The 24,963-nt window shown below is 35.6% G+C and overlaps 7 protein-coding genes across 10 annotated transcripts; 6 read left to right on the plus strand and 1 right to left on the minus strand.

The window, feature by feature from the left end:
* Window positions 1–4,289: 4,289 nt before the first annotated feature.
* Window positions 4,290–8,950, plus strand: LOC103867667 (trichohyalin). The gene is made up of 6 exons (XM_009145795.3): window positions 4,290–5,010; window positions 5,143–8,039; window positions 8,120–8,256; window positions 8,337–8,426; window positions 8,498–8,674; window positions 8,751–8,950. Exons 1-6 carry the CDS (start codon window positions 4,589–4,591, stop codon window positions 8,784–8,786), a joined length of 3,759 nt encoding a protein of 1,252 aa, XP_009144043.1. The 5' UTR covers window positions 4,290–4,588; the 3' UTR covers window positions 8,787–8,950.
* A 137-nt stretch (window positions 8,951–9,087) lies between these two features.
* Window positions 9,088–9,630, plus strand: LOC103867758. The gene has a single exon (XM_009145879.3). It carries the CDS (start codon window positions 9,143–9,145, stop codon window positions 9,509–9,511), a length of 369 nt encoding a protein of 122 aa, XP_009144127.1. The 5' UTR covers window positions 9,088–9,142; the 3' UTR covers window positions 9,512–9,630.
* Window positions 9,631–9,868: 238 nt separating this feature from the next.
* Window positions 9,869–11,383, plus strand: LOC103867852. Its single transcript, XM_009145947.3, has one exon. It carries the CDS (start codon window positions 10,812–10,814, stop codon window positions 11,184–11,186), a length of 375 nt encoding a protein of 124 aa, XP_009144195.1. The 5' UTR covers window positions 9,869–10,811; the 3' UTR covers window positions 11,187–11,383.
* A 256-nt stretch (window positions 11,384–11,639) lies between these two features.
* Window positions 11,640–13,414, minus strand: LOC103867926 (salicylate carboxymethyltransferase). Its single transcript, XM_009146056.3, has 4 exons — window positions 13,096–13,414; window positions 12,600–13,013; window positions 12,239–12,511; window positions 11,640–12,085 (listed from the first exon to the last, which is right to left on the minus strand). The coding sequence occupies exons 1-4, from the start codon at window positions 13,177–13,179 to the stop codon at window positions 11,744–11,746; spliced, it is 1,113 nt and encodes a 370-aa protein (XP_009144304.1). The 5' UTR covers window positions 13,180–13,414; the 3' UTR covers window positions 11,640–11,743.
* Window positions 13,415–15,787: 2,373 nt separating this feature from the next.
* Window positions 15,788–18,992, plus strand: LOC103868026 (long chain base biosynthesis protein 1). Of its 4 annotated transcripts, XM_018655887.2 has the most exons (12): window positions 15,817–15,997; window positions 16,038–16,088; window positions 16,226–16,413; window positions 16,489–16,583; window positions 16,674–16,765; window positions 16,842–16,935; window positions 17,010–17,082; window positions 17,160–17,292; window positions 17,373–17,547; window positions 18,000–18,140; window positions 18,234–18,599; window positions 18,690–18,992. In XM_018655887.2, the coding sequence occupies exons 3-12, from the start codon at window positions 16,308–16,310 to the stop codon at window positions 18,855–18,857; spliced, it is 1,443 nt and encodes a 480-aa protein (XP_018511403.2). In that variant the 5' UTR covers window positions 15,817–15,997; window positions 16,038–16,088; window positions 16,226–16,307; the 3' UTR covers window positions 18,858–18,992. The 4 variants fall into 4 exon arrangements, with proteins under 4 accessions (XP_009144397.2, XP_018511403.2, XP_033130799.1 ...); XM_009146149.3 differs by lacking the exon at window positions 16,038–16,088 and having other exon boundaries at window positions 15,788–16,001; XM_033274908.1 differs by lacking the exon at window positions 15,817–15,997 and having other exon boundaries at window positions 16,066–16,091.
* A 219-nt stretch (window positions 18,993–19,211) lies between these two features.
* LOC103868119 (phosphatidylinositol/phosphatidylcholine transfer protein SFH12) lies at window positions 19,212–22,734 on the plus strand. Its single transcript, XM_009146257.3, has 13 exons — window positions 19,212–19,470; window positions 19,548–19,867; window positions 20,221–20,487; window positions 20,575–20,652; window positions 20,740–20,841; window positions 20,911–20,960; window positions 21,039–21,138; window positions 21,224–21,298; window positions 21,436–21,513; window positions 21,591–21,654; window positions 21,735–22,138; window positions 22,202–22,276; window positions 22,370–22,734. Exons 1-13 carry the CDS (start codon window positions 19,455–19,457, stop codon window positions 22,382–22,384), a joined length of 1,644 nt encoding a protein of 547 aa, XP_009144505.1. The 5' UTR covers window positions 19,212–19,454; the 3' UTR covers window positions 22,385–22,734.
* A 246-nt stretch (window positions 22,735–22,980) lies between these two features.
* Window positions 22,981–24,898, plus strand: LOC103854666 (peroxidase 49). Its single transcript, XM_009131627.3, has 4 exons — window positions 22,981–23,868; window positions 23,944–24,135; window positions 24,216–24,381; window positions 24,468–24,898. Exons 1-4 carry the CDS (start codon window positions 23,623–23,625, stop codon window positions 24,878–24,880), a joined length of 1,017 nt encoding a protein of 338 aa, XP_009129875.1. The 5' UTR covers window positions 22,981–23,622; the 3' UTR covers window positions 24,881–24,898.
* The last annotated feature ends 65 nt before the right edge of the window (window positions 24,899–24,963 follow it).

Genomic DNA, 24,963 nt, shown 5'->3' on the forward strand with positions numbered 1-24,963 from the left:
ATAGCCCTGTTAGCTAATGATACATTTAAAGACTAGAAATAAACATGGATATCGATTGGAAGAGAGCAACGAAAAGTAGTACTAATCATATGAGTTGTCAACCAAAGATAGAATTCATTTAATAATCGATCAAATGAAATCATGCATGGCACGAAAAAAATCTCGTTATCGAGTGTGAACACCAAAACGTTACGCTAGTGATTGAATAGGTATGGATTCTAATTTATTAGGGTCATAATTCGTGTAATGAATATACATGTGCATATAAATATTGTATATGTACCATAATTGTGTCGCACTTAATTATTAGAGATGTGGTGTAATGAAATTATAAATTTCGATTTGCAAGAGACTATATATGATCGTGAGAAGAATACAAGCAAGAAGCGCCTCTATATGATCTGGAGGGACGGTTAGGCTGTCTTATTCTTGACATCACTCGTCTAATCTATTTTATGTTTATATTTACTTCAAGTGGCAGGTTGGCACTGATTTAAAATTAACGTTTAGTAGCATATGCTAAAATCTTGAGAAAACTACCAGTCATTTTTTTCAGATTACTACTGCATTTGTCAGAACAGTTTTACGAAATGCCAGTGATTCACTAGTGTTTTTGGTATGAATAAGATCTAGATTTTCTAGATTGAAATATGTTACAACTCAAGAACACCATTGATGAGTTTTTTTTCGTAACTAATGGTTAAAAACTACTACCAAATTCATAGCTACATATTACCATCGCAAATGAAAGTTGCAGCCTAGTCCTCCTACTCGTTAATACATCATAAAATTACAAAGAATAGTTACAAAATGAAGAAATAATACAGTACAAAACACAAGTGCGGTACACATGTTATTCAGACATTGGCAGACGCAAACCCTACCGTTTCTTCTTCTTACCACTTTCACCACATTTGTTTCCCTCTTGGGAACCCAATTTACTAGTTCATTTATTATACTCTTTTAATTATTCTTTCTGTTTTTGTCCTTATTTTATACATCCTTGCAAAACACAACACTCATATTATAAGTACTACTAGGTTAAGATCCGCGCAAGATAAACATTATATATAAAATTCTTTCATATAATATATGTTTCTAACAGATTATGAAATAATAAATATATATTGAATAATTAAAAATTCAGTAACTATTACTTATATAATTAAATTGGTACGAACATATAAATAAATTTTATTAATCCAAAAAATATTTTTTCTATTTGATATGGTATATAATTAATTTTAAATGATAGTAACATATATATAGTATATTTTAATATTAATATTTATGAAATGATTTTTTTGCTCATATGTTTTTCTTATCATTTGTATTTGTTATAGCAAAAAAATAAAATTATTGATAACAAAATTTTCACTGTATGATTAATAGGTTAAGTAATTTATAATATTTTTTAAAATTAAGTTGTCAATATATTTTCAATTTTTTAATCAAAAAAATTGATCAAAGTAAATTTCAAAATTAATATACTTATGTATTTTTATATGGCATATAATTTAATTTAAAATGATATATATATATATATATATTTATATCTTTTATTTTTAATACTTATTAAATGAGACTTCAACTTATATGACTTTTAATCATTTGTATCATGTTATAACAAAAATTTTAAACCATGGACCACAAATATAATATATAAAGAATTTTTTAATGTTTATTATATGGTTACTATGGTTGTTTGATTTATTTGTATAGTTTAAAATTAAACAAATATAATATAAGATACACTTATTTTTATTAAATCTTTATTATTTAAAATCATTAATTGTGATATATACTTTAGCCATATTAGGAAATTCTGTGATTTTATTTAAGAAAATAATGAAGCACATTAATAGTGTATCTATGGTTAGTTTAATAAAAAGCTTATTATATATTTAGATGGACCAATCTATTTCTCTAAGGATTTTAAGGATCATTCTAGTGATGATATGTGGTTACAAAAAATGTTGTAATGCTTCTCAAATAATATATAGGGGATATAGATGACTAGACTTAGTCCGGATAATCCAAAGTTTTGATACGCATAAAAACAACGAGATTTCTGCGATCTGTAATTCAATTTTTAATCCTTGCCCTATTATTAAGAGGTGATATATACAAACATTATTTTCATGGAAAATGATGAAGATATATGTATAGTGTGCTGCGACGGTCGGTCGGTCCCACCGGAGAACCAGAAGTGACAACAACAAGCAGTGTATTTCCAATTTTGCCCTTTTCCCTTTCGGTTCGCGCGTTTCACCTGCTTACCGGTTACACCTGTCGCGCTTTTATCGGTTTCATCATTAATAGTTTAATACTAATTATTAAAAGAGAATTCAAATAATTCTTATTTTATGTTCTGCCGAAAATTACTTAATTCGTTATTTAATGAGTCGCCGCCGCGCCGGCCGTTACGATTGCAGCACCACGACTGTTTTCAGTATTTTTTTTGGTTTTAATATATTACTAGATTTTGACCCGTGCAACGCACGGGTGTTTGTTTTCACTTTTTTATACATAAATTATTGTTTTAGAACATAAGTGATATATATTTTTAATGTTAATCATATAATTAAATATTTATATAACTATTTCAAATACAATAATTTTATAATTTACATGTTATAATTAATTAATTGTTTAAACCTTATGTATTTGCTATTTCTTATTATATATTTATCTTATTGTATTTGCATTTAGTTATTAAGCCAATTAATATATTCATGAGAAAATATATTTAAAAAATATTTTGTATTTAATTTAGGCTAAATTCTGATCCGTATTTCAAAACTTGATTTCTTTTTACCAATATTTTTATGCTTATTCATTTTAAATAATTTATTATTGTATATATAAAAGTGTAAGATATGTTAATTTTTAGACATGTATTATATAGTTTGTTAATTTTAAGCCGTTCTATCATCATATTATATTTTAAATAAATAGTTTATATTTACGAAAATAAAATTTATAAATTTATCAATTGAATATAATTTTATCATATTTATTTTAGTATAATAATTATATTTTAACGTGATCATGACTATAAAAGTAGATAAAATAGGATATAATTTATTTATTTTCATTTCTGTACGATAACTTAAAATACATTAAGTTATTGTTTAAATATTTTTACACAGATTTATTAGAATTTTAAAAATATAATATATAAATATATATATTATATTTAAAATGAAAATATATTATGATTAAATTAGTTACAAAGATTTTATATTATTAACTTTAAAGAAATACATGTTAATTTTTATACATGTATTATATAGTTTGATAATGTTAACCCATCTTACCAACATATTAGATTTTATTTTTGAACATAAATATTTTATAATTACGAAAATAAAATATATAAATATATAAATTTAATACAATTTTATTAAATTTAGCTCAATATAATAATTTTATTTAGCTCAATATAATAATTTTATTTTAATATGATTGATTATGATTATATAATAAATAAAATATAATAATTTTTTTTATTTTTCATTTTATATAACTGAATATATTAATGTATAATAATATTTTAAACTAATTTCGAAATTAGTGAAAATATGTAAATATAATTTCGAAAATGAAGATCTTGTAAAAATCTTTTCAAACAGATTTGTTAGACTTTTAAAATAAATATATTTATATTTAAAATGAAAAGATATCAAAAGATATTATGATTAAAATATTTTAAAAATTCTATTTATTATTAGTCTGAATTAAAATGTAGTATGAATTTATATGAATAGGTCCATTAGGTCCATTTTTAAAAAAATCACACATAAATGAATGTTGTGACTTCTGTTTTAATATATAAGATTTAAAAGCATCAGTAATAAGAAAAGGATTTCTCATCCAACTTTCAATCCAGGTTTTCATAAATATGATAATGAAATGACGAAAGAGGTAAAAAATGCTGAAAAAGTTAATAAAAATGAAAAAAAAACTCTTTTAACATGTGTCAATATATAAATAGTTTTATTTGTATTAAAACTTTAATTGGTACTAAAATATATACTCAAACAATTATTTTTTAACAACTAATATTAAATTAGACGAAAAATTTTATTTTCATTTCAAATTTACTTTTTCAATATCGTCGTAACATTTTTTAAAAAAATTAACAAAAAATAAATAAACAATATTTTGCTATTAAAATTTTCAAAAAAAAAATCAACAAATTTTTTTTAAACAAGCAATATATTTGGCTATGTCTAAATTTCTTTTATTTATTTATTTCTTTTGCTAATTGCTGTTTATACGATGTAGTGATGTGATTTACACAGTACAAACTTTAATTAAAAAGAAGAAGAAATATTCGAAATAGATTTTCAAATTAAAGCAGAAGAGACCCTTTCTCGTCATTTCGTCGTTTCTTTTTGAGACACATCACTTTTTTTTTTAACATTTTCGCTTTTTTCGTCCACCTCTCTCTCTCTCTCCTTCTTGACTTCTGTTCAGACTCTCAAGCGCGCCTGCGAGCTTCCCTGAGCACAGAGAGAGAGAGAGAGAAAGAGGTTGAAGAAAGCATTCACAAACCCCTAGAGACTCGTTGTTACTGATTCCCATGGAGAAGAATCTCTCCCACCACCACTCTCGTAACCACTCTCTCCCTAAGAAACCTCACAACAACGGTAACGGCGTTTACACCTCCTCCGTCAAAACATCAAACACCGTTACAACAACCACAACATACGACGACGTTTTCGGCGGCCCGCCTCGTTTCGGGCCCCCGACTCTATCCCCCCGCCTGGAAGACTACTGCGAAATCTTCTCCGGCTTCAACGGCTCCTCACGCGCCGCCGTCTCCTCGATTCCAATCCTCGATCTCCCCCTCGATAAAGGCCTCTCCTTTGACGTCCGGAGAGAGAGCTTCGACTACCGCGAAGTCTTCGGAGGCTTCGACGGTCTCGATTCAGCTCCCTCGTACGATGAGCTCTTTATCCAGAGGGACACGGTGGCTGACGGAGATTCCTCCGACGGTGCTTGGTAAACGTCGTAGAACCCATTAGCCTTTAGCTTCCTCTGAGTTCGAAAGTTTCCTCCTTTTTGGCTCTTAGCTTCCTCTGAGTTCGAAAGTTTCCTCCTTTCGTAACGAGATCGGTTGGTTTGTGATTGTAGGACTCCTGAGGAAGAAGAAGAAGTGGAGGAGAAAAGTCCTTCCTTTTCTAACGGAAGAGATTCGTTTGATTCGATTGAGTTCAACATCTCTTACCACAAAGCTAATCAGGTGAACAACGGCACGAGCGTCTCACGTGTAGCGCCTGATCTTGGTTGTACTGTTGCGGTTGATGAGATGGTTGGTGGAAGTGGAAGTGGGAGAGGGAAGGTTAATAAAGAGACGGGTCCCTCTTCTTCTGTTGCTGCCTTTGAAGACAAGAATGGTGATCAGAAGTATCATAGTGGAGCTACTACGTCTTGTCTTAGTGAACCTTTTGTGACGGTTTCTGAGATTGGGTTGAAGACTCATCCTACTGGGATACCGCCTCCTTCGAGACCGCCTCCTGTGTTGTTGAAGAGTGATTTTAGGAGGTCGGGTTCTAATTCTAGGACTACTGGATCTGAAGGGTCTAGTTGTTCTCCACCGTTCTTTGATGTTGAGGTGGATGCGAGTTCGGCTGCTGTGAGGGAAGCTATGGTTAAAGCTGAGGCAAAACTTAAAAGTGCAAAAGAGGTGTTTGAGAGGAAGCAAACCTCCGTGAACAATAAGAGTGGAAGTAAGTCTCTGTCTTCTCAAGGGTCTGGAAACTCTGATGGAAATGAGGAATGGGAAGAGGCTACACAGTTTGTTGAGCTGGTGAGAACAGAGCAGCCTAGAAACGCTGATGAGAACAGCGGTGGAGAAGATGTTTCTTTTCCTCGTAGTGCAGGGTTCTTCGACCAGAAGCTAATATGGGGAGGTAATGTTGGCAACAAGTTGGAGGATCATGAAGCCAACAAGTTGCCAAAACACCCTAGAACGAAAAAGGTAGCGTCTAGGCATAAGAGACATGAGGACAGACTTGCAGAAAAAGCTCCTGAAGAGACAAATAATGAGAAGTTGAGAGACGTTGAGCTGCAATTTGAGATAGGCAACAACTTAACTGAGCATGGTGGAAGTAGGCCAGAAGAAAACAAGCGCTTTCTTGAAAAACTTGCAAAGCAAAAGAAGAAATTGCACTCTGAAGAGAAAACAAAGCGCCTACATAATCAACAATCAGATAGAAGATCAGACCGGAATGCAGCTGAAAAGGATCATGATCATGTGTTTGATTGGGAACAAAATGCGAGAAAGCTAAGAGAGGCACTTGGTCTATCAGATAATGAAAGCACTCTAGAGGTTCCCCTTGGAACGAATGGCAAAATGGAAGAGAGTGAGAGAAAACTGAAGGAGGCCTTGAGGCGGATAGAGGAAGAAACTAGCTCTAAAGAGGCTAGTTTAAAGGAAGAAAAAGAAGCTTTTCAGAAGGGGGAAAATGAGAAAAGACTAAAGGCAGCTTTGGAGCAAGAAGAGAAGCTCAAGAAGCTTAAAGAAGAGAATGAACGGAGAGAGGCAGATGCTCGCGAAAAGGCAGAGCAAGAAAGGAGAAGGAAAGAACAAGAAGAGTATGAATTGCGGCTAAAAGAAGCCTTTGAAAAGGAAGAAGAAAACCGTAGAATGAGAGAGGCTCGCGAGAAGGCAGCAGAAGAAGAAAGGAGAAGGAAAGAACAAGAAGAGTATGAAAGGAGGCTAAAAGAAGCTTTTGAAAAGGAAGAAAAGAACCGTAGAATGAGAGAGGCCCGTGAGAAGGCAGAAGCAGAGAATGAAAGGAAAATGAAAGAAGCACGTGAAAAGGAAGAAAACGAACGGAGAAGGATAAAAGAGGCTCATGAGAAGGCAGAGGTGGAGCGTAGGATGAAGGAAACTCTTGAACGAGAAGAGAAGGAAAGGCAGATTAAAGAGTTGCAAGAGAGGAGAGCCACAGAGGCTCTTGAGCAGGCAGAGAACGAGAGGAAGCTGAAAGAGGCACGTGAGAAAGAGGAGAATGAGAAGAAGCTGAAAGAAGCTATTGAGCTAGAAGAGAAAGAGAAAAGGCTGATAGAAGCTTTTGAGAGGGCGGAGACTGAGAGAAGACTGAAAGAAGAGCTTGAACAAGAAGATATGAGGCTGCAAGAGGCCAAGGAAAGAGAAGAAAGAGAAAGAACACAGAGAGAAAATCAAGACCGCCAGGAAAAGGAGAGAGACGAGAGACAAGAAGACACATGTGAAATGGAGAAAACGTGTGAAACCACCAGTGAGGCTTTGGAAGAGGATGAGAGAGTAGACAACCACGAACCAGTGAACAAGGTCATAGTGGAAGAAGAAGAAGAAGGACCAAGCTCTGTGTCCGAAGAAGCCTGTCACTGGAAGGTGTTTGAAAAGAATCTTAAAGACGCGAGCCAAAAAGAAGGAACCAATGAGCTGGATACTGAATCTGAGAAGCTAAACGGAGAAGAATCACGTGAGGAGACGTCCCCTTTTGTGACTGAAGGAAACCTCAACCAGAAGAGCAAAACAGTTGAAGAAAGATCAGAAGACGAGAAACTCGTCAAAAACGCAAGTGTTGGCGGTGCCAAACTAGAAAGACCACTGCCATCTCAAGTATTCATGCAACGGGAGAAAGAAGCAGAGAGGCTAAAGCGAGAGCTAGACACCAAGATGGAGAATCTAAGAAAGATAGAGGAAGAAAGGGAGAGGGAAAGAGAAAGGGAGAAGGACCGAATGGCATTTGATCAGAGAGCCTTAGCTGACGCACGCGAAAGACTAGAGAAAGCATGCGCCGAGGCCAGAGAAAGGTCTTTCCCTTCAACGGAGGCTAGACTCAGAGCAGAACGTGCAGCAGTGGAGAGAGCCACCGCTGAAGCTCGCGAACGCGCAGCTGAAAAAGCTGCTTTTGAGGCGAGAGATCGAATGGAGAGATCAGTTTCTGATAAGCAGTTAGGTTCTTTTGGTGAGCGAACCGAGAAGCAGTTTCAGAACTCAGCCTCTTTTGGTGCTTTAAGATATCAAAACTCTCCTGGTAACACACAAACTTGAACTCTCTACTATTGTTCATCCTCAAGCTTTAACTCTTGGTTCTTTTCTTTTGTCTGTTTAAAGGTGCTGATGGTGAATCACCTCAAAGGTATACATCGAGACTAGAAAGGCATCGAAGAACAGCTGATCGTGTGGCTAAAGCTTTAGCAGAGAAGAACATGCGTGATCTCGTGGCTCAGAGAGAGCAAGCAGAGAGAGTTGTATGAAACCACCAAAACCAAAACTCTTTTCTTCAATTTATTGCAATTAATCTTATTGTTGTTTCTCTTTATCTTTACAGAGAATCGCTGAAACCTTAGACGCTGAAGTAAAGAGATGGTCAAGTGGGAAAGAAGGGAACATAAGAGCATTACTCTCAACATTACAATACGTAATGTTTCTCCTAATTAAAGATCAAAGTAGTTATATATCTCATAAGTCTAAGTCTTGTTATTGAAACAGATCCTTGGTTCTGAAAGCGGTTGGCAACCGTTACCGTTAACAGAAGTCATAACATCAGCAGCTGTGAAACGAGCTTACAGGAAAGCAACGCTTTGTGTTCATCCAGATAAGTTGCAGCAACGAGGTGCAAACATTCACCAGAAATATATCTGCGAGAAGGTCTTTGATCTTCTCAAGGTAATACAACATATCTTATGTTTTGTTAAATACAATAATCTTGAAATTTAGAATTTTGTTTTCAATAAATTTTCAGGAAGCTTGGAACAGATTCAACTCTGAAGAAAGGTAGAGAGAGTCCTTGGTATATGCTCAGAAGGCTTGATTTTTTTTTTCGTTTTTTTCTCTTTTTATATAAAAATTTGTAAAGTCTTGCTTCTTGACAAAACAATTATTCAATTTAATCTGACCAAGCTTTGAACAATGAAAACGTGTTTATTCGTTTATTTGACTTAATGTTATACAAACCAAGTCTCGTGGAAGTTCCTTAATAGACTTGAAAAGTCAAAGAAGCTTCGACCAACCCATCGTTATATATAAACAAGACATTGATGAAACAAACTCTCTCATTACAACAACAAGAAGCAAAGAACAACAGATCAATCATCATCTTATACTTCTCTACTTTACATTTAAGAAACTATTAAAATGATGCAAATGCTAAGAAGCTTTAGCACAAGAAGCCGTCGTGGAGGCTACGAGCTAGTGAGTGATGATTCAACTTTCAGTTTACTCGGAGCAAAGCTAAGAAGATCGACGAGTGTTCCTTACTACGCACCATCTATCAAGCTTGGTGCTGGTGGTGTTCCGACCATACTCGAGGAGCTTCCTCGTCAGAAGTCCAAGAAAGTCAAAACAACAAGAAAATTTAGCCACCCTATCTTTAGCTTTTTATATGGGAAGAAGAAGAAGTCGCCGACCACGAGGAAGCCTGAGTTTTCTAGGTATCTTGAGTATTTGAAAGAAGGTGGTATGTGGGATGCGAGAACTAATACTCCTGTTATCTATTACAAGTAGAAGTTATGGAAAATAATCAACAAGTTTTGTTTAATTTAAATGAAGTATATATTTTATTATGATTTGTGATGATATATGTATATGTAATCAACGATTCATTAATTTCATTTATAAGAATACAAGTGGTGGAAACAAAAAAAAATTGTATGTGTTGGAGCAATTTCCATTCGGACTGATCTAAAGTTTCAAAGCAAACATTAGATGAATCAATAAGTCCAAGGTCAGACAGTACTGGTTGACTATATATGCATGTCCGCTTTAAAACGGTGCAGTTTTCAGGAGGAAGTTTGAATAGTGAATATCTTGCTAGTTTTTTGCAATTCCAGTTTATGCATACAGCTGGCGCTTATAACATCAAAATCAAGTTCATAAACTTGGAACTCTAGGTATTCATCAAGCTGAAGAAAGATAGAGCATATCCTTAGGCTCTAAAGCAGCAGGTGCAGCCTCTTGATGCATGGCCCTTTCAATGTATTCATTGAGTAAAATACCGCAAAAAAACTTGGTAGTGCTCTTTATACAATTAGCAGGAGCACTTTCAAATTGAAGAGGTTAGACAATATAAAATTATATGCATATGTTGTGGATGAATTTTCAGAAATACACGATATTCACACATCCATATATAAATGTTATGTTCAAATAATTTTTTTTATTAGTCACAAATCTAGAATCTCAACAAAAGTTAGGGTCTCTGAAATGGCTAGATGACAAATACTAATTATTTTCGGCTAAATAACAATATTTTTTTCTTAGAAACATGAATAATGAGATGTGTAGTTGATTTCTTAACGTTACATTTATTTGACCAGGTATCAGGAAGTACCGCTTGTGGAACCTCAATATCCACGGGCTTGAACAATAAAAACATGTTATTCATTTATTTGACCCATTTAGATGCTAGTTCTTTATATGTGTAATATAAACCGAGTCTCGTTGAAGTTGCTTGTTGAGGATGAGGTCAACAATTGCGATAGAGTAGATTTGAAAAGTCAAAGAAGCTCGACGAATCTGTCCTACTCATCACTTAATTTCTATTATTATATACAATAAAAACATAAAATTGTTGGACTTTTCAAATTGGCAGCCAAACGCTGACCGTATCAAACTTTCAAATCAAATAAGATACAACCATAAAATCTTATCACCATCACACTCCATATATAACAACACATTGATAAAACTCTTCCTCATTACAACAACAACAAACAACAAACAACAAACTCTTTTCTTCACTTTTTCTCTGTACATCATCTTATTGACTTGTTTATTTTACGGTTAAATTAAAAGAAATCGAAAGATGGAAATGCTAAGAAGCTTTAGCACGAGGACAAGAAGCCGCCGTGGAGGCTACGAGCGAGTAAGTGATGATTCAACTTTCAGTTTACTCGGAGCCAAGCTAAAGAGATCGACGAGTGTTCCTTACTACGCTCCATCTATCAAGCTTGGAGCTGGTGGTGTTCCAGCCATACTAGAGGCCGAGCTTCCTCGTCAGAAATCCAAGAAAGTCAAACCTCCAGGCAAATTTAGCCACCCTATCTTTAGCTTCTTATACGGCAAGAAGAAGAAGCCGTCGACGACAAGGAAACCTGAGTTTTCTAGGTATCTTGAGTATCTAAAAGAAGGTGGTATGTGGGATGCGAGAACTAATGCGCCTATTATTTATTACAAGTAGATGATGAGCTTATGGAAAACGAAAAATCAAGAAAACTTTCAAGTTTTTGTTTAATTCAAATGAGAGTTCATGATGTCCTTTAGTTTTGTAATAATATTTGTATTATTGTATATTACAGTATCGATTCATTAATTTGTTTATAAAAATACAAGTGCTGGACACAAGATTGTATGGTTTGAGCATAATTTGATTTGAATATGATTTTATAGTTTCAAAACGAATTTTAGACGAGTCAAAATGTCAAAGTCAGCTAGTTCTGGTTTGACTTTGATGCTTGTCTAGTCTGACTGGTGAATCCCCGTTAGGTTACGTGGAGGTTAAGGGAGACTTCCCTTGTATAAACTTTTTAACTAATTTATGTTTATTGTACATATATAACACAAGTCCGTTTTTCATTAGCAGAAAAGTAGTTGCAGTTTGATTGATTCTAAACACTGTAAATGCTACAACCAGTGACAATAATGAACGATAATGTTCCTTTTGTTTAATTGATCTTTCTGGTTTTATTATCATATATCCAACATTTGATACACATATAGAGGTTTTATTTCAATGTTTCAAAGTTTCCTTTTCAGGACAACAACAAATGTGATGGGTCTTATGTCTTCTTTGGCCAACTCCTCGTCAACCATTCTACCATATATATCAAACAGCTTGTCAAGAATCTCTTCCCCGAAGTGTAGAGCAAGCATTGACTCTTGAACCGCTCTTACCGTCTTTGCAGCCGCCTTACCATAACTGACACCATCCTCGTCGCCTTTCTCCTTGTCAACTTCTAACATCTCTAACTTCTCTAGTTCAAAAGACCCTTCTTCCTTCACTTCATCTTCTATCTCAGCAGCACTTGGGGCGTAAAAGTGCATCTCGTAAGAATCAAGCTTCTCTTCCTCAGTTTCTCCCTACAATAAAATGAAAACAACAACAACCAGATAAAACGTTTACATTATCCTCAAATAATAATAGCTATTATATATAAATTTTATGGTCTCAAATTACCGAAAATATTTATTTATTAAAATTAACCTAAAAATGTTTATAGTCCCTTTTTTTACCTGTGCGACAAGATTGGCGATGGATCTAGCCAGAAGCTCCCAGAAGAAAGAGTTTCCTCTATCCACATGATCAGGACCTTCTCTTCCGAGCATTATGAGCACCATTCTGCCTGAAGCAACAACCTCTTTTGATCTAAACCGAAGGAACATGGAGAAATCTTCCTTGAATTGACTGTAGTAAGCTTTGGAAACAGCTTCAGGGCTTGAAGAGCAGATGTTAACACAACCTTTGTTTATGGACTTGCCTTGATCATCATACAAAGTTGGAGGAATCTGCAAAGAACAAAAACAAGAACCATCTCAGTATGTGTTTCTATATATATCTCTCAGTCTCAACTTTTATATATAATAATATGTGCACCTTGGAAAGCCAGTGTAAGCTGTAAGAGGCATAGATAAAGTGGATTGTATTTTCAGCGAAGAGCCTTCCATAGAATGATCCAGGGTAGGCTGAAATGAAAACTGAAGGGCATTCACCGTTTTTGGCATCTCTCTTGAGCTCTATGTGGAAGTCAGGCAAGGTCTTGAATATGGAGTTGAAGTCATTTCCTGGGAGATCGTTAAGGAAGATGGTGAATTCCGGCAAGGGCTGGCTTGGGATCTCTCGGCGGTGAGAAAACTCCACGGATTTGATGATGTCTCTAATGGTGGAGAGAGTGTTTGGTCCTGAAGAACATCCGAAGTCAGCTATTCCTAAACTCTTTGGTTTTGTCTCCTTGTAGAGTTCTTGCAGTGTCTCTAGTGTTATGTGTTTTGCTTGATCAGATGCTTTCTTCTGCAAAGATTTAAAAACAACAAAGAGGGTAGTTGGAAGTCAAGATTATGAACTAAACCAGAATATTTGAAATATCAAGAACCTGGAAGGTAGAGTTTCTTGCATAACTAGTTTTCCCATCTCCTCCTGTCATGTGAAACTCTCTTTCTAGATCCCTCTTATCCATCACAATGACTCAAAAAAAATGTTAAAGTCTCACCAATTAGGGTTTTTTCTTCTTCTTTTGGTGTTAGAATTTGCTTTTCTTAAAGGAGTAATCTCTGGCCTGTCACCTCAATCTTCCATTACCTACACTTTTTTTTTCCTTTGCAAGGAAATTGGGTGGATTTAATAAAAGGACCGTAAATAATAAAAATGCAAACGTATTTTTCATAAACTATGAATTATTAACGAACCGGGACAGCTATTGTTTGGTTGGACATCTGTTGAAAATTTGAGCTTATTTAGAGCATCATATTCGTATTATTAAATACTCATAGATGCCATCTCACAATAAATTTTATTATGTGCAATATTTAAAAAATTTAAGGGAGAATTTACGAATGAACATTTTCTGTTCTATATTTTTAAGGAGTATAAAATATTTGAAAAACTAAAAATATCTTTATCACAATTAACTTGAATTCAAGACATCTACTGTTTTGAGTTTTGGGTTTCAATTAAATTACCAATTGGGATTCTTTCATCATTGTTCATGATTTGAAAATAAAAGAAAGAAACCGAAAAGATAAAAGTTTCTTTAGGTGGGTGAATTTAGTTTAGAAAGAGAAATGTTTAGGTGAAGTCCAAAGTGGCCAAAAATAGGAAACTAAGAAAAAAATAATAACAAAAAAAAACGAAAATCGGAAATTTTCCGTCTACATCATGATGGCTTCATGTTATGTTTGTACTTTCTTTACTTTGTTCTTGATACCATTGCCACACTTTATTGCTGTCAGTGACTCAGTGGTGGACTCTATTACCATTTCTCGTTTAAAGACATGGCATTCAAGATATCATGACTCTCTAGAGAATTTATTGGGGGTATTCACGGCATCACATGGTCTCTGAGATGATGCATTATAATATCGTTGAACAGAACATGCATAAATATAGTGCTACAAAACATTATAGAAAAGTAGAGGAAACTTTGGGACAGAATATATATGATTAAGGAGGAAGAAGATAGATTGACTTTTAAAGGTAGAAATCTACTAAACAAGAACAGGAGATGATGGGTGGTGTGTGTGACCATCATTTTCCTCTATCCCTTCCTTACCTTTAGGCTTTAGTACTCTATCTCTGTCTCTTCCTTATCTTTAGGCTTTTATTAGTCTTTCTTTCTCCCACTCTTCTCGGTTCCTTACTTTTTAAGACTTCGGTGGTGGTGGTGGAATGCTTGGTTGAGTCATGAGTGTAGTAGTGTATGCTTTGTCACAGAGAGATACACGATAGTTTTTTGTACGATATCGTTTGGTGTTTTGAGGGGCGTGCACGCGTGTCACTAGAGGGATTGATGCAAAGCTGTTTGTAAAAGTTCATATGGTTAAAGTTAATCTCTCCCTCTTTGATTATGTCTTATTTGAGGTTAAAGTTAATCTCTTTGTTTGCTTTCTTGTTGGATGTTAAGATTGGTTTTTGATTAATTGGATAGCATTTCACAGAATTTGAACTTAGTCCCTATACCAAGATTGGATGATTCTCTCGAATCCAACTTTAAAGCTTGTTGCTATAGTAGGTGGACAAAAGTGGACCATAAAGTTTAATTTGGAATTTGATAAAGTCACATACATTCCCTTCTATGTTCGTTTATGTTTATATGTCAAAATAAACCGATGCTTCTAAAAAGACATACAAGTTCTTCACTAATTAAAATGGGTTAATTAGTTTAATATGGAGAAAAAGGAGATACTTATTTTAAAGAAGATGGAGTGAATATATGAGTGGGCTCTTTAATAGACCGAAGATATGAATCAAGTCATGATTTCCCACGATAAACAAGAAAACATATGAAATTATAACATGATTCACTAAGTGGCTTAATAAAGTAGACGTGGTTTTCATATACCAACCTCAAAGCTACGTACAAACTAAAGTGATAACCTTATATAGGAAATGACATTTGTTAGCTTTATCGACAGTTCAAGCTGCAAAGACATGTAGGGGCGGCCTAACTATTTGGAACAAGCATTCTCGTTTACCATATTTTAATTTATTGATGCGATCATGACCTCAAACAATTATCGTCCAGCAAAATGTTATGAAAATACTCCATGCACTATTACCATGACCTAATCAACAATATACATATGATATGGTGATGTCTATAAAATTCCATGCACTAAGGCACACTAACGATATTTACTCAACAATATACATATAATACTGTGATATGTAGTATAAAACATTTAACCCCTTGATAAATTGAAGTTGTACTATAAGTCTACGTGGTTAACTATCACATTTTGAAAATCACCACTTCAATTTTGAGGTTTTTGATTTGGAAATGATAAAGCAACCATATACCTCAACCTACTTACAAACAATTACGTAAGAGGGGGGAAACTGCCCCCCAATACTTTTTCAAAATTCTATGTAAATTAAAACAAAGAATAATGAAATTAGTAACTTTAAATAATTTGTATCGTATTTTTAACGTTTCAGATGTAAAAGCTAATATGTATTAAAGTATTGGGCCACTATATAGCCCGTTATATGTTAATGGACACAGCTGGGCCCATGAATGTTTTTCTAACGTAACATGGTTACATACATACACGGACATAGAGTGATCCGCCCGCCAGACACACCCGGTCGGAACCGGTCGTTGTCTTCTTTTTTCAAATTGGTTTTTGTTCTCTGTAATTGATAAAAAAAAATTTAATTCTTCCCTCTGATTCATCAAAATTGCAAAGCCAATCTTTACATCTGCACTCCTCGTGTGTCAACACTCTCTTGTGAACAACGACAACAACTTCTCTGCTCCTTTCCATTTCTATTTGTGATCAGGTAACGTCCCTTGTTATGGTTTCTTCTTCTCGATGTTCACTCTAATTGCTACTTTTTCCTTCCGTTTTTATCGATTTTTGCAACGAGGTAGTAGTGATCAGACAACAGATATTTGCTTGTAGTGTTCTGTCTTTTTTTTTCTTTCTGTTTTATTGGTAAATTTTTGGATACAAAGTTTCCATCTTTTTGTCGTTTTCTGATCTGAATTGTGAAAAATTGTATAGGTTTTGCCTCAAAGTGCAGCAGACTAGTTCAACTTTGAGGCAAAGTAAAGAAAAAGACGGAGCTTTTGGTTTTATTTTAGCAATGGATACGAATCTGGTGGAGATGTGTAGGGCCGGTTTAAAATGGTTTACAATGCTTCTTGATGCTCCTTCAGCTAGAATTGTCTTGTTCGGTGTCCGAATCCAAGGTTAGGCTTATTTGATAAACATTGTTTTTTTTTTTTGAGCTATGGAGATTATTAAATTTTGATTTTTTTTGCCAGGGCACATATTTGTGGAAGTTTTGTTGGGTTTTGTGATAGTCTTCCTCCTCTCTCAAAAGAGTTACAAACCTCCCCAGCGACCTTTAACTGAACAGGTTCTCTCCCCCCCCCATTGGTTCTTGTAAGTGTATATGTTTGTGCATAGTGGAACTGTATTGAGTTATTTTTTTTTTTTTAATGATCAGGAAATAGATGAGCTATGTGATGAATGGGTTCCTGAACCTCTTATACCGCCTATTACACAAGACATGAGGCATGAGCCACCAGTTCTTGAAAGGTGTGTGTGTTGGAAAACTACTTATCACCTTTTTAGACGTTATGCTTAAAGATTTGTTTGGCTTCATCCATAACAGTGCTGCTGGACCGCATACAACGGTTGATGGAAAAGACGTGGTGAATTTTGCGTCAGCTAACTATCTTGGACTCATTGGACACGTGAAGTTGCTGGTAACTCCAACAAGCTAGTTACAGTTTCTTTCTGTGTGAACTGTTATACTTAAAAAGATAGTCTATGCTTTTAGGAATCATGCACTTCTGCGCTGGAGAAATACGGTGTTGGTTCTTGTGGCCCTCGTGGATTCTATGGCACAATTGGTAAAGATATTTTTTGACCTCCATCAGGTAGATTCAAAAGGGATTCTTACAGTTTGATACTTTTCTATTGACTTTAGATGTCCACATTGATTGCGAGACAAGAATATCGAAATTCTTGGGCACTCCTGACACAATCCTCTATTCTTATGGACTTTCCACCATGTTCAGCACTATTCCTTGTTTCTGTAAAAGAGGCGATATCATTGTCGCGTAAGTGTTACACTCAACTTCTTTTAAAGCTGTCTTCTTATCAGAACATTGAGACTCATTCATTCTTGTTTCTCTCTTAGCGACGAGGGTGTTCACTGGGGGATACAAAATGGACTTCAGCTTTCTAGAAGTACGATCATCTACTTCAAGCACAATGACATGGACTCTCTTCGTAGTACTTTGGAGAAGATCATGACAAAGAACAAGCGCTCAAAGAACTTGAGGCGTTACATTGTAGCTGAAGCTGTATATCAGGTATTGTAAACACCTCTCTGTTTTTTTTTTTGTTTCTTCTCCTGCCATGAGTAGACCTGGGTAAAAAAACCGGAACCGAAATACCCGAAACCGGACCAAAACCCTCAAATACATCAATAGTTCCTATATTTCTAAATCAAAAATAACTAAACCGAACCGAAAACCGAATGGGTTCTAGAATATTAAAAATATTAACTATATCTACGTATAACATAATATATGTTTATAATTTAAAATTAAAAGTATCTAAAAATATTTGAAGATAACTATCCGAAAGTGTCCACATATTTTTATCTGAAATATCCAAAGTAATCTAAAATATCTGAGACTTTTATCTGAATCATCCTAATTATTTAATACTTTATCCAATATTTAACCGAATTGATACCCGAAATACCCATGCCTACAATGAGATGTAACATTTCCCCACTTGCTTGTGTTATAATTTGCAGAACTCAGGCCAAATCGCACCTCTTGATGAGATAGTGAAACTAAAAGAGAAGTATCGTTTTCGTGTTATATTGGATGAAAGCAACTCTTTGGGTGTGCTTGGCCGTTCCGGGAGAGGTCTTGCAGAGCATCACGGTGTCCCTGTGCGTAAGAGCGACACACATTCTTAGTAGAGACTTATCATTTGCTATTTATAACCAATGGTAATGATTTTTTTTTGCTCCTTGAAACAACAGATTGAGAAGATAGATGTTGTGACTGCAGCAATGGGCCACGCATTAGCCACAGAGGGTGGGTTCTGCACCGGGAATGCCCGCATCATCGATTACCAGAGACTTAGCAGTTCAGGATATGTGTTCTCTGCTTCTTTGCCACCGTATCTCGCGAGTGCTGCCATCACAGCCATTGATGTCATTGATCAAAACCCTGAGTTGTTAGTCAAGATGAAGCAGAACATTGCTCTGTTATGGAAAGGATTGAAAGATATCAAGGGGATGTCTCTAGCAAGCGACCCGGAGTCACCTATAGTCTTCTTGAAACTAGAGAAGTCTAGTGGTTCAACTAAAGAAGACTTGCTTCTCCTCGAGAAAATGGCTGATCGTGTAATCACACTTTGTTTTATTCTTTGTAAGATTCTTTGTAAGAACCGACATTGTCTTGGTTTTGTTGACATGAGTGGATCATCTATGCAGGCTCTGAAGGAAGAGTCCTTGTTGGTTGTGAGCTCTAAGAAGTCCTTTCTTGATAAATGCCGGTTACCTGTAGGGATCAAACTATTCGTCTCAGCGGGACATTCAGATTCTGATCTTATTAAAGCATCAGAGTCCCTGAAGAGACTCGCTTCAGAGCTTCTACTCTAACTCCTAATCCTTTTCTTTTTTTTTGTTCATTACATCTTATGTTTTTTTTACAACCTTTTGTCCTACTTTATATTCTTGATCATGATCATGTAGCTTAGAGTTTATTTATAATTTTATCAATAATTTTTAGCTCTATTGACTCATGAAAAAGCTGAGCTTCCATCTTATGAATAAGTTGCTTGATATGACAAGTCATCTCTGTTTTCAAAAACTTGTATAACAAGAAAAACAAACTGTGACCTAAAAAAGGTAAGAAGAATGAATGGTTTTGGTGGAAGAGAGAGAGAGAAAATGAGAGGTGTAGCTTGTCCTCTACGTTAATGGCGCTAGAGAGATTTTCGGACAGTTTTTTTTTAATGTCCTTTTTATCTTTCTCCCTCTTCTCATTTTCCTCTTTGCAGAGGTAATAGTCTTTTTTCTTTTTTTTAAAAACCTTTGTAATGAGATTCTCTTTTTGAAGGTTTGAATGTGATTTTGTAATTTATGCAGGAATATTGGCAAAAAGGGCATTGATATAAAACTTAATAAAAAAGACACTCCTCGTAGAGTGTTCCTCCCCCTCCCCCCTCGTGCCCATTCCTGCCTATTCCATCTATCATGTCTTCCATCCAACGTAAGAACAAGACCTGGTTCTTTTTGTTGCTGTCTTCTTTCTTGTTCTCCTTCTTGAATGTTTGTTTGTTTTTATAGAAACCGCGATGAAACCAAGGATGGGCTCTTTCAAGAAGAGGAGCTCATCTAAGAACCTAAGGTATTCAATGAAGAGAAGGACAAGTAGCAAAGTGACGCCCGTGGAGATTGAAGACGTGCATGACGCTGAGGAGTTGAAATCAGTCGATGCCTTCCGTCAAGCGCTTATTCTCGACGAGCTTCTCCCTGAGAAACACGATGACTATCATATGATGCTAAGATTTTTGAAGGCTAGAAAATTCGATCTCGACAAAACCAAACTCATGTGGACTGAAATGCTTCGTTGGAGGAAAGAGTTTGGTGCTGACACCGTTATGGAGGTAATATTGTTTGAGAATTTTCTTGAAATACTATGAATTAGATATTATTTTTCAAAAACACATTCAATAAAAAATATTCTAATGGTGAGGTTTAAGTTTTAGTATTTATAGGATGACAAGATTTATAAATAATTCTTAAACATTTATAAATGATTTAGAAAAATAAGTTTAGTCTTTCTCATTATAAATTTAAGTTATTTGTGAAAATGATTATATTTTAAAGGTAAATTTGAAAAATGAGATCAAATTTGTTGTAAAATTAGAATTTCTATTTTTATGTAAGTAGGTTTGAAGCCATATATGGTCTCTTGGTCTTAGCTAACACTTTCTGTCTGGTTTTTGTAATACCTCAGGAGTTTGAATTCAAGGAAATTGATGAAGTGTTGAAGTACTATCCTCAAGGACACCATGGAGTTGACAAGGAAGGAAGACCTGTGTACATCGAAAGGCTTGGTCAAGTAGACTCTACCAAGTTGATGCAAGTCACAACTTTGGATAGGTATGTCAACTACCATGTTATGGAGTTTGAGAGGACTTTCAACGTTAAGTTCCCAGCTTGCTCCATCGCCGCAAAGAAGCAGATTGATCAAAGCACAACTATTCTTGATGTCCAAGGAGTGGTATGACTTATTAATCATGAATTTTAAGCATGGTATAACCTATAGAAATTTATCATTAATTGTTTTCTTCTTCTGAGCATATAATAGGGACTTAAAAACTTCAACAAGGCTGCTAGGGACTTGGTTACTCGTCTTCAGGCGGTTGATGGTAACAACTATCCCGAGGTGAGATTTATATTTATGTCTATGCTCGACTATTCTTTTTATCTATGAGCTTAGAAATTTAAACTTTTTAATGTGTGTTTGGTTCAGAGCTTGAACAGGATGTTTATCATCAATGCTGGTTCAGGATTCAGGATGTTGTGGAGCACGGTTAAGTCCTTCCTTGACCCCAAGACTACAGCAAAGATCAATGCAAGTATTCAAAACCCTTTTGCTAGCTTTTTCTCAGTGAAAATATTTTTAAGTATATTTGAATAACAGGTTCTTGGCAACAAGTACCAAAGCAAGTTGCTTGAGATAATTGATGAAAGGTGAGTGAGACTCACAGCAATTTACAAGCTAATCTATGCTACTGAAGACTTGACTATCTCATCTTAAATTTGTATCAGTGAGCTCCCTGACTTTCTTGGAGGTACATGTACTTGTGCTGACAGTGGGGGCTGTATGCGCTCTGACAAGGGCCCATGGAACAATCCAGAGATCATGCAGGTGAGTTACTTTTATTATCTTTTTTTTTTATTGGATAAGTTCTTACTATTTTACTTCTAAACTGATTATGCATTTTTACCTGCAGAGAGTTAAGAATGGTGATCACAAATGCACAAAGAGATCCCAAGCTGAAAACGGTGCTGAGGAGACCATCTTTGAGGTCTTACTTATATATATGCTTTTTTGCTAAATATTTGAATATTAATATATATATATATATGCTTGAATAGTGTCATTTTCAAGAATATTCATTACCCCATCCTATGCTAGATAAACTTATATTCAGTAATCTTCTAGGGAAGTGAATCTACAGCAGAGCAGGCTCCTGAAGAGAAAAAGGATTCAGCACAACCCTCTTCCTCTTCCTCTGACATTGTAAGAACGACCAATCTCTAAGTTCTTGAGCTCCAAGTAAAATAACCAATGCACTTGTGGATATTCTCATAATTCAGGTCCCTGTTGCTGCTCACCCAGCATGGAACATGCCAGAAGCTCACAAGTTTTCCCTCTCAAAAAGTATGTTCATTCTTGTGCAACCACTTCTTTTTAAAAGTTAGGACATATAAACTCAATGCTTTCTGTCTTCTCCTGATCAGAGGAAGTATATGCCATCCAAGAAGCGTGCAACACTGCTACATCCGATGGAGGGAGGTCACCCATTTTCACTGGCGTCATGGCTCTTGTGATGGGTGTTGTCACCATGATCAGAGTGACTAAAAACGTTCCCAGGAAACTAACCGAGTCAACCTTATACTCGAGCCCCATGTACTGTGACGATGCGTCGATGAACAAGAGTGCAATGCAGTCAGAGAAAATGATGGTGCCTGCAATCTCAGGGGAAGACTTCATGGCCATCATGAAAAGAATGGCTGAGCTGGAGCAGAAAGTGACCGTCTTGAGCGCACAGCCAACAACTATGCCTCCGGAAAAGGAAGAGATGCTTAACGCCGCCATTAGCCGGTCCAATGTATTGGAGCAAGAGCTTGCTGCAACCAAGAAGGTACCATAGTCTTGAATCATTAACATATATATTTACTAAAAGGCTAATATCTTTTCGATGCAGGCTTTGGATGATTCTCTTGGTCGTCAAGAGGACCTGGTAGCATACATTGAGAAAAAGAAGAAGAAGAAGAAGCTTGTAAGTTTTGTTTTTGGATTTATGTTCTGACTTGAGAAACAAGCTATCGAGTGTTTGTAACTTGTCTTAGGGTTTTGCTTCTTGTCTGTACAGTTCAACTATTGGTGATCAATGAGGAAAATATGAAAGGGAAAGCCTCTTGAAGAAGAAGTAGAGGAGGATTAATGGTTGATTGATAATGGTTTATTTTTTGGTATTCAAGGGTCTAAATCATCAACACCGAGCGTATTGTAAAATCAATTTCTTGTTTATATTTTATTAAAGAAATTTAACAAGAAAGATAGTTTTTGTTATTTCTGTGTATATTATACTTTCTTACAAATACATGTATATTAATTGTAGTTTTAGTGTGTATACTACTACTAGTTACTACAAACTGGATATGCTAAGACTATTCTAAAACTCTTTAATCCATATGGTTTAAGAGGTTGATATGTTTATATCATTCAGCCCTCAAAGATTGAGTATTTAGTTTTTAATTTTTAATTGTTTCATGACTCTCAGAACTGGTCTTGTCTTTGTTTGAAGTCAAAGTTAAAGTGGTCAATGTATAAGTTAAAGTTGCTTGAGATAATTGATGAAATGTGTGCTTCACAACAATTTAGATGTAGATGTAGTAGGTAAAAAGGCAATCCTGAGCAATCGCCTCCGTTTTGCTTTGAGATTAGGATTTTATTATGATGTATTTTCATTTTTCTTAAAGACGAAGCAGAAGCGAGAATGTCGGCTTGAATAACGTAAACATTGCTAATTGAGCGAGTGGTTCTGACTCAATCAATGCCATGACTTGTAGACCAGTGGTTTTTTTTTTTTACTTTCATGTTCAGTTTCTAGAATGAGGGAAAACAAAATAGTAAAAGAGTCAAAAAAAAGTTGAAAGCTAGCTTAAGCTTGAGATTGCTTTGACTTGTAGATTCATGTGTTGTGGTAGAAACGACAAACAGGGTTTGCTTTCTTTGCTTGAGTTACAAGAACGAGAGCGTGTTCACACAAGTCAGTGAAGATTGACACTTGGAGAACTTTTATTTTATGGTCAGAAGAGAGTAAAAGTCTTGACTCTCTTCTTTCTCACAACGTAAAAGTCTTGGACGTCGTATCTTTTCACTTTTTATAATTAGTTTAATCTAGATTATGCAAAAGCGAAGAAACCAAGGCTTCTTTCTGCAGTAATAATTTTTTTTTTGGTTCAAACTCTGCAGTAATAAATTATCTTAGTCTTTTTACATTTAATACCAACTCCACTTCTTATATCTTTCAAGTCTTCCTAGTTCCTATAAATACCCTTCTTCCTCTCCTCTTGTTTCATATCACTCTTCATCACAAAGTCTTCTCTTTTCTTCATCTTCATGTCTAACATAAAGGCAAGACTCGTTAGCTTTCTCTTTGTTCTTTCTCTCCTTTGTGGTTTCCCTCTTTATTACTACTACATTCAGAGTCAGAGCAATGGGGGCAAACTAAACCCGGGCTTTTACGCACATTCATGCCCTCAAGCCGGAGAGATCGTGAGATCAGTTGTAGCTCAAGCTGTTGCTAGAGAGACACGTATGGCTGCTTCCTTAATGAGACTTCATTTCCACGACTGTTTCGTTCAGGTTTGGTTAACTTCTTCTATACGTTCCATCATTTTTTGTTTGTTACGTACTGAGCAAGGTAACTATGAAATGTAGGGTTGTGATGGCTCTTTGCTTCTAGACAGCAGTGGGAGGATAGTGAGTGAGAAAAGCTCCAACCCTAACAGCAAATCAGCTCGTGGATTTGAAGTAGTTGATCAGATCAAAGCTCAACTTGAGAAACAATGCCCTGGAACTGTCTCTTGTGCTGATATTCTAACCCTAGCCGCTAGAGACTCCTCTGTTCTTGTAAGTCTTCTCTACAATGTTTGTTAATTTTTTTTTGAAAAAAGAGCTGATTCGGTTTGGTTTGGTTTGGTTTGGTTTAGACTGGTGGACCAAGCTGGATGGTCCCATTGGGAAGAAGAGATTCAAGAAGTGCAAGCTTGAGCGGTTCGAACAACAACATCCCTGCACCAAACAACACTTTCCAGACAATCCTCAGCAAGTTTAATCGTCAAGGACTTGATGTCACCGACCTTGTCGCTCTCTCCGGTAAGCTTTCTTCATTCTATCACAGTTACTTTACATGCACGGTACAAATAATAAAATAAACCCTATAACCTTAATTTGTTTATCAGGGAGTCACACTATTGGATTCTCGAGATGCACAAGTTTCAGACAGAGACTATACAATCAGTCCGGAAACGGTCGTCCAGACATGACATTGGAACAATCATTCGCTGCTAACTTGCGACAAAGGTGTCCAAGATCTGGAGGGGACCAGAATCTCTCGGTGTTGGACATCGTCAGTGCGGCGAAATTCGACAACAGCTATTTCAAGAACTTGATAGAGAACATGGGTTTGTTGAACTCGGACCAGGTTCTGTTCAGCAGTAATGATAAATCGAGAGATCTTGTAAAGAAGTATGCAGAGGATCAAGAAGAGTTTTTCGAGCAGTTTGCCGAGTCGATGATCAAGATGGGAAATATCTCTCCCTTGACCGGTTCGAGTGGTGAAATCAGAAAGGATTGCAGGAAGATAAACTCTTGAATTCATGATATGAGTAAAATGTTTCAATAAATGTGTGACAACTGTTTATTTGCGCTTTTGTTCTTCCTTATGTCGTGTGAAGT

This window comes from Brassica rapa, chromosome A01, assembly GCF_000309985.2.
Source record: "Brassica rapa cultivar Chiifu-401-42 chromosome A01, CAAS_Brap_v3.01, whole genome shotgun sequence".
Classification (NCBI taxonomy): domain Eukaryota; kingdom Viridiplantae; phylum Streptophyta; class Magnoliopsida; order Brassicales; family Brassicaceae; genus Brassica; species Brassica rapa.

Bases quoted from the DNA above. Each gene is read 5' to 3' on its own strand.
- LOC103867667 (XM_009145795.3), top strand. From the start codon at position 4,589: ATGGAGAAGAATCTCTCCCACCACCACTCTCGTAACCACTCTCTCCCT. The intron at 8,257-8,336 runs GTATGAAACCAC...TTATCTTTACAG, and splicing joins GAGAGCAAGCAGAGAGAGTT to AGAATCGCTGAAACCTTAGA. The intron at 8,675-8,750 runs GTAATACAACAT...ATAAATTTTCAG, and splicing joins AGGTCTTTGATCTTCTCAAG to GAAGCTTGGAACAGATTCAA.
- LOC103867758 (XM_009145879.3), top strand. From the start codon at position 9,143: ATGATGCAAATGCTAAGAAGCTTTAGCACAAGAAGCCGTCGTGGAGGC.
- LOC103867852 (XM_009145947.3), top strand. From the start codon at position 10,812: ATGGAAATGCTAAGAAGCTTTAGCACGAGGACAAGAAGCCGCCGTGGA.
- LOC103867926 (XM_009146056.3), bottom strand. From the start codon at position 13,179: ATGGATAAGAGGGATCTAGAAAGAGAGTTTCACATGACAGGAGGAGAT. The intron at 13,014-13,095 runs GTTCTTGATATT...AAATCTTTGCAG, and splicing joins CAAGAAACTCTACCTTCCAG to AAGAAAGCATCTGATCAAGC. The intron at 12,512-12,599 runs GTGCACATATTA...TGTTCTTTGCAG, and splicing joins GCTTACACTGGCTTTCCAAG to ATTCCTCCAACTTTGTATGA.
- LOC103868026 (XM_009146149.3), top strand. From the start codon at position 16,308: ATGGATACGAATCTGGTGGAGATGTGTAGGGCCGGTTTAAAATGGTTT. The intron at 17,293-17,372 runs GTAAGTGTTACA...TTTCTCTCTTAG, and splicing joins AGAGGCGATATCATTGTCGC to CGACGAGGGTGTTCACTGGG. The intron at 17,548-17,999 runs GTATTGTAAACA...TATAATTTGCAG, and splicing joins TAGCTGAAGCTGTATATCAG to AACTCAGGCCAAATCGCACC.
- LOC103868119 (XM_009146257.3), top strand. The intron at 20,653-20,739 runs GTGAGATTTATA...TGTTTGGTTCAG, and splicing joins ATGGTAACAACTATCCCGAG to AGCTTGAACAGGATGTTTAT. The intron at 21,655-21,734 runs GTATGTTCATTC...TCTCCTGATCAG, and splicing joins CAAGTTTTCCCTCTCAAAAA to AGGAAGTATATGCCATCCAA.
- LOC103854666 (XM_009131627.3), top strand. From the start codon at position 23,623: ATGTCTAACATAAAGGCAAGACTCGTTAGCTTTCTCTTTGTTCTTTCT. The intron at 23,869-23,943 runs GTTTGGTTAACT...TATGAAATGTAG, and splicing joins TCCACGACTGTTTCGTTCAG to GGTTGTGATGGCTCTTTGCT. The intron at 24,382-24,467 runs GTAAGCTTTCTT...TTTGTTTATCAG, and splicing joins CGACCTTGTCGCTCTCTCCG to GGAGTCACACTATTGGATTC.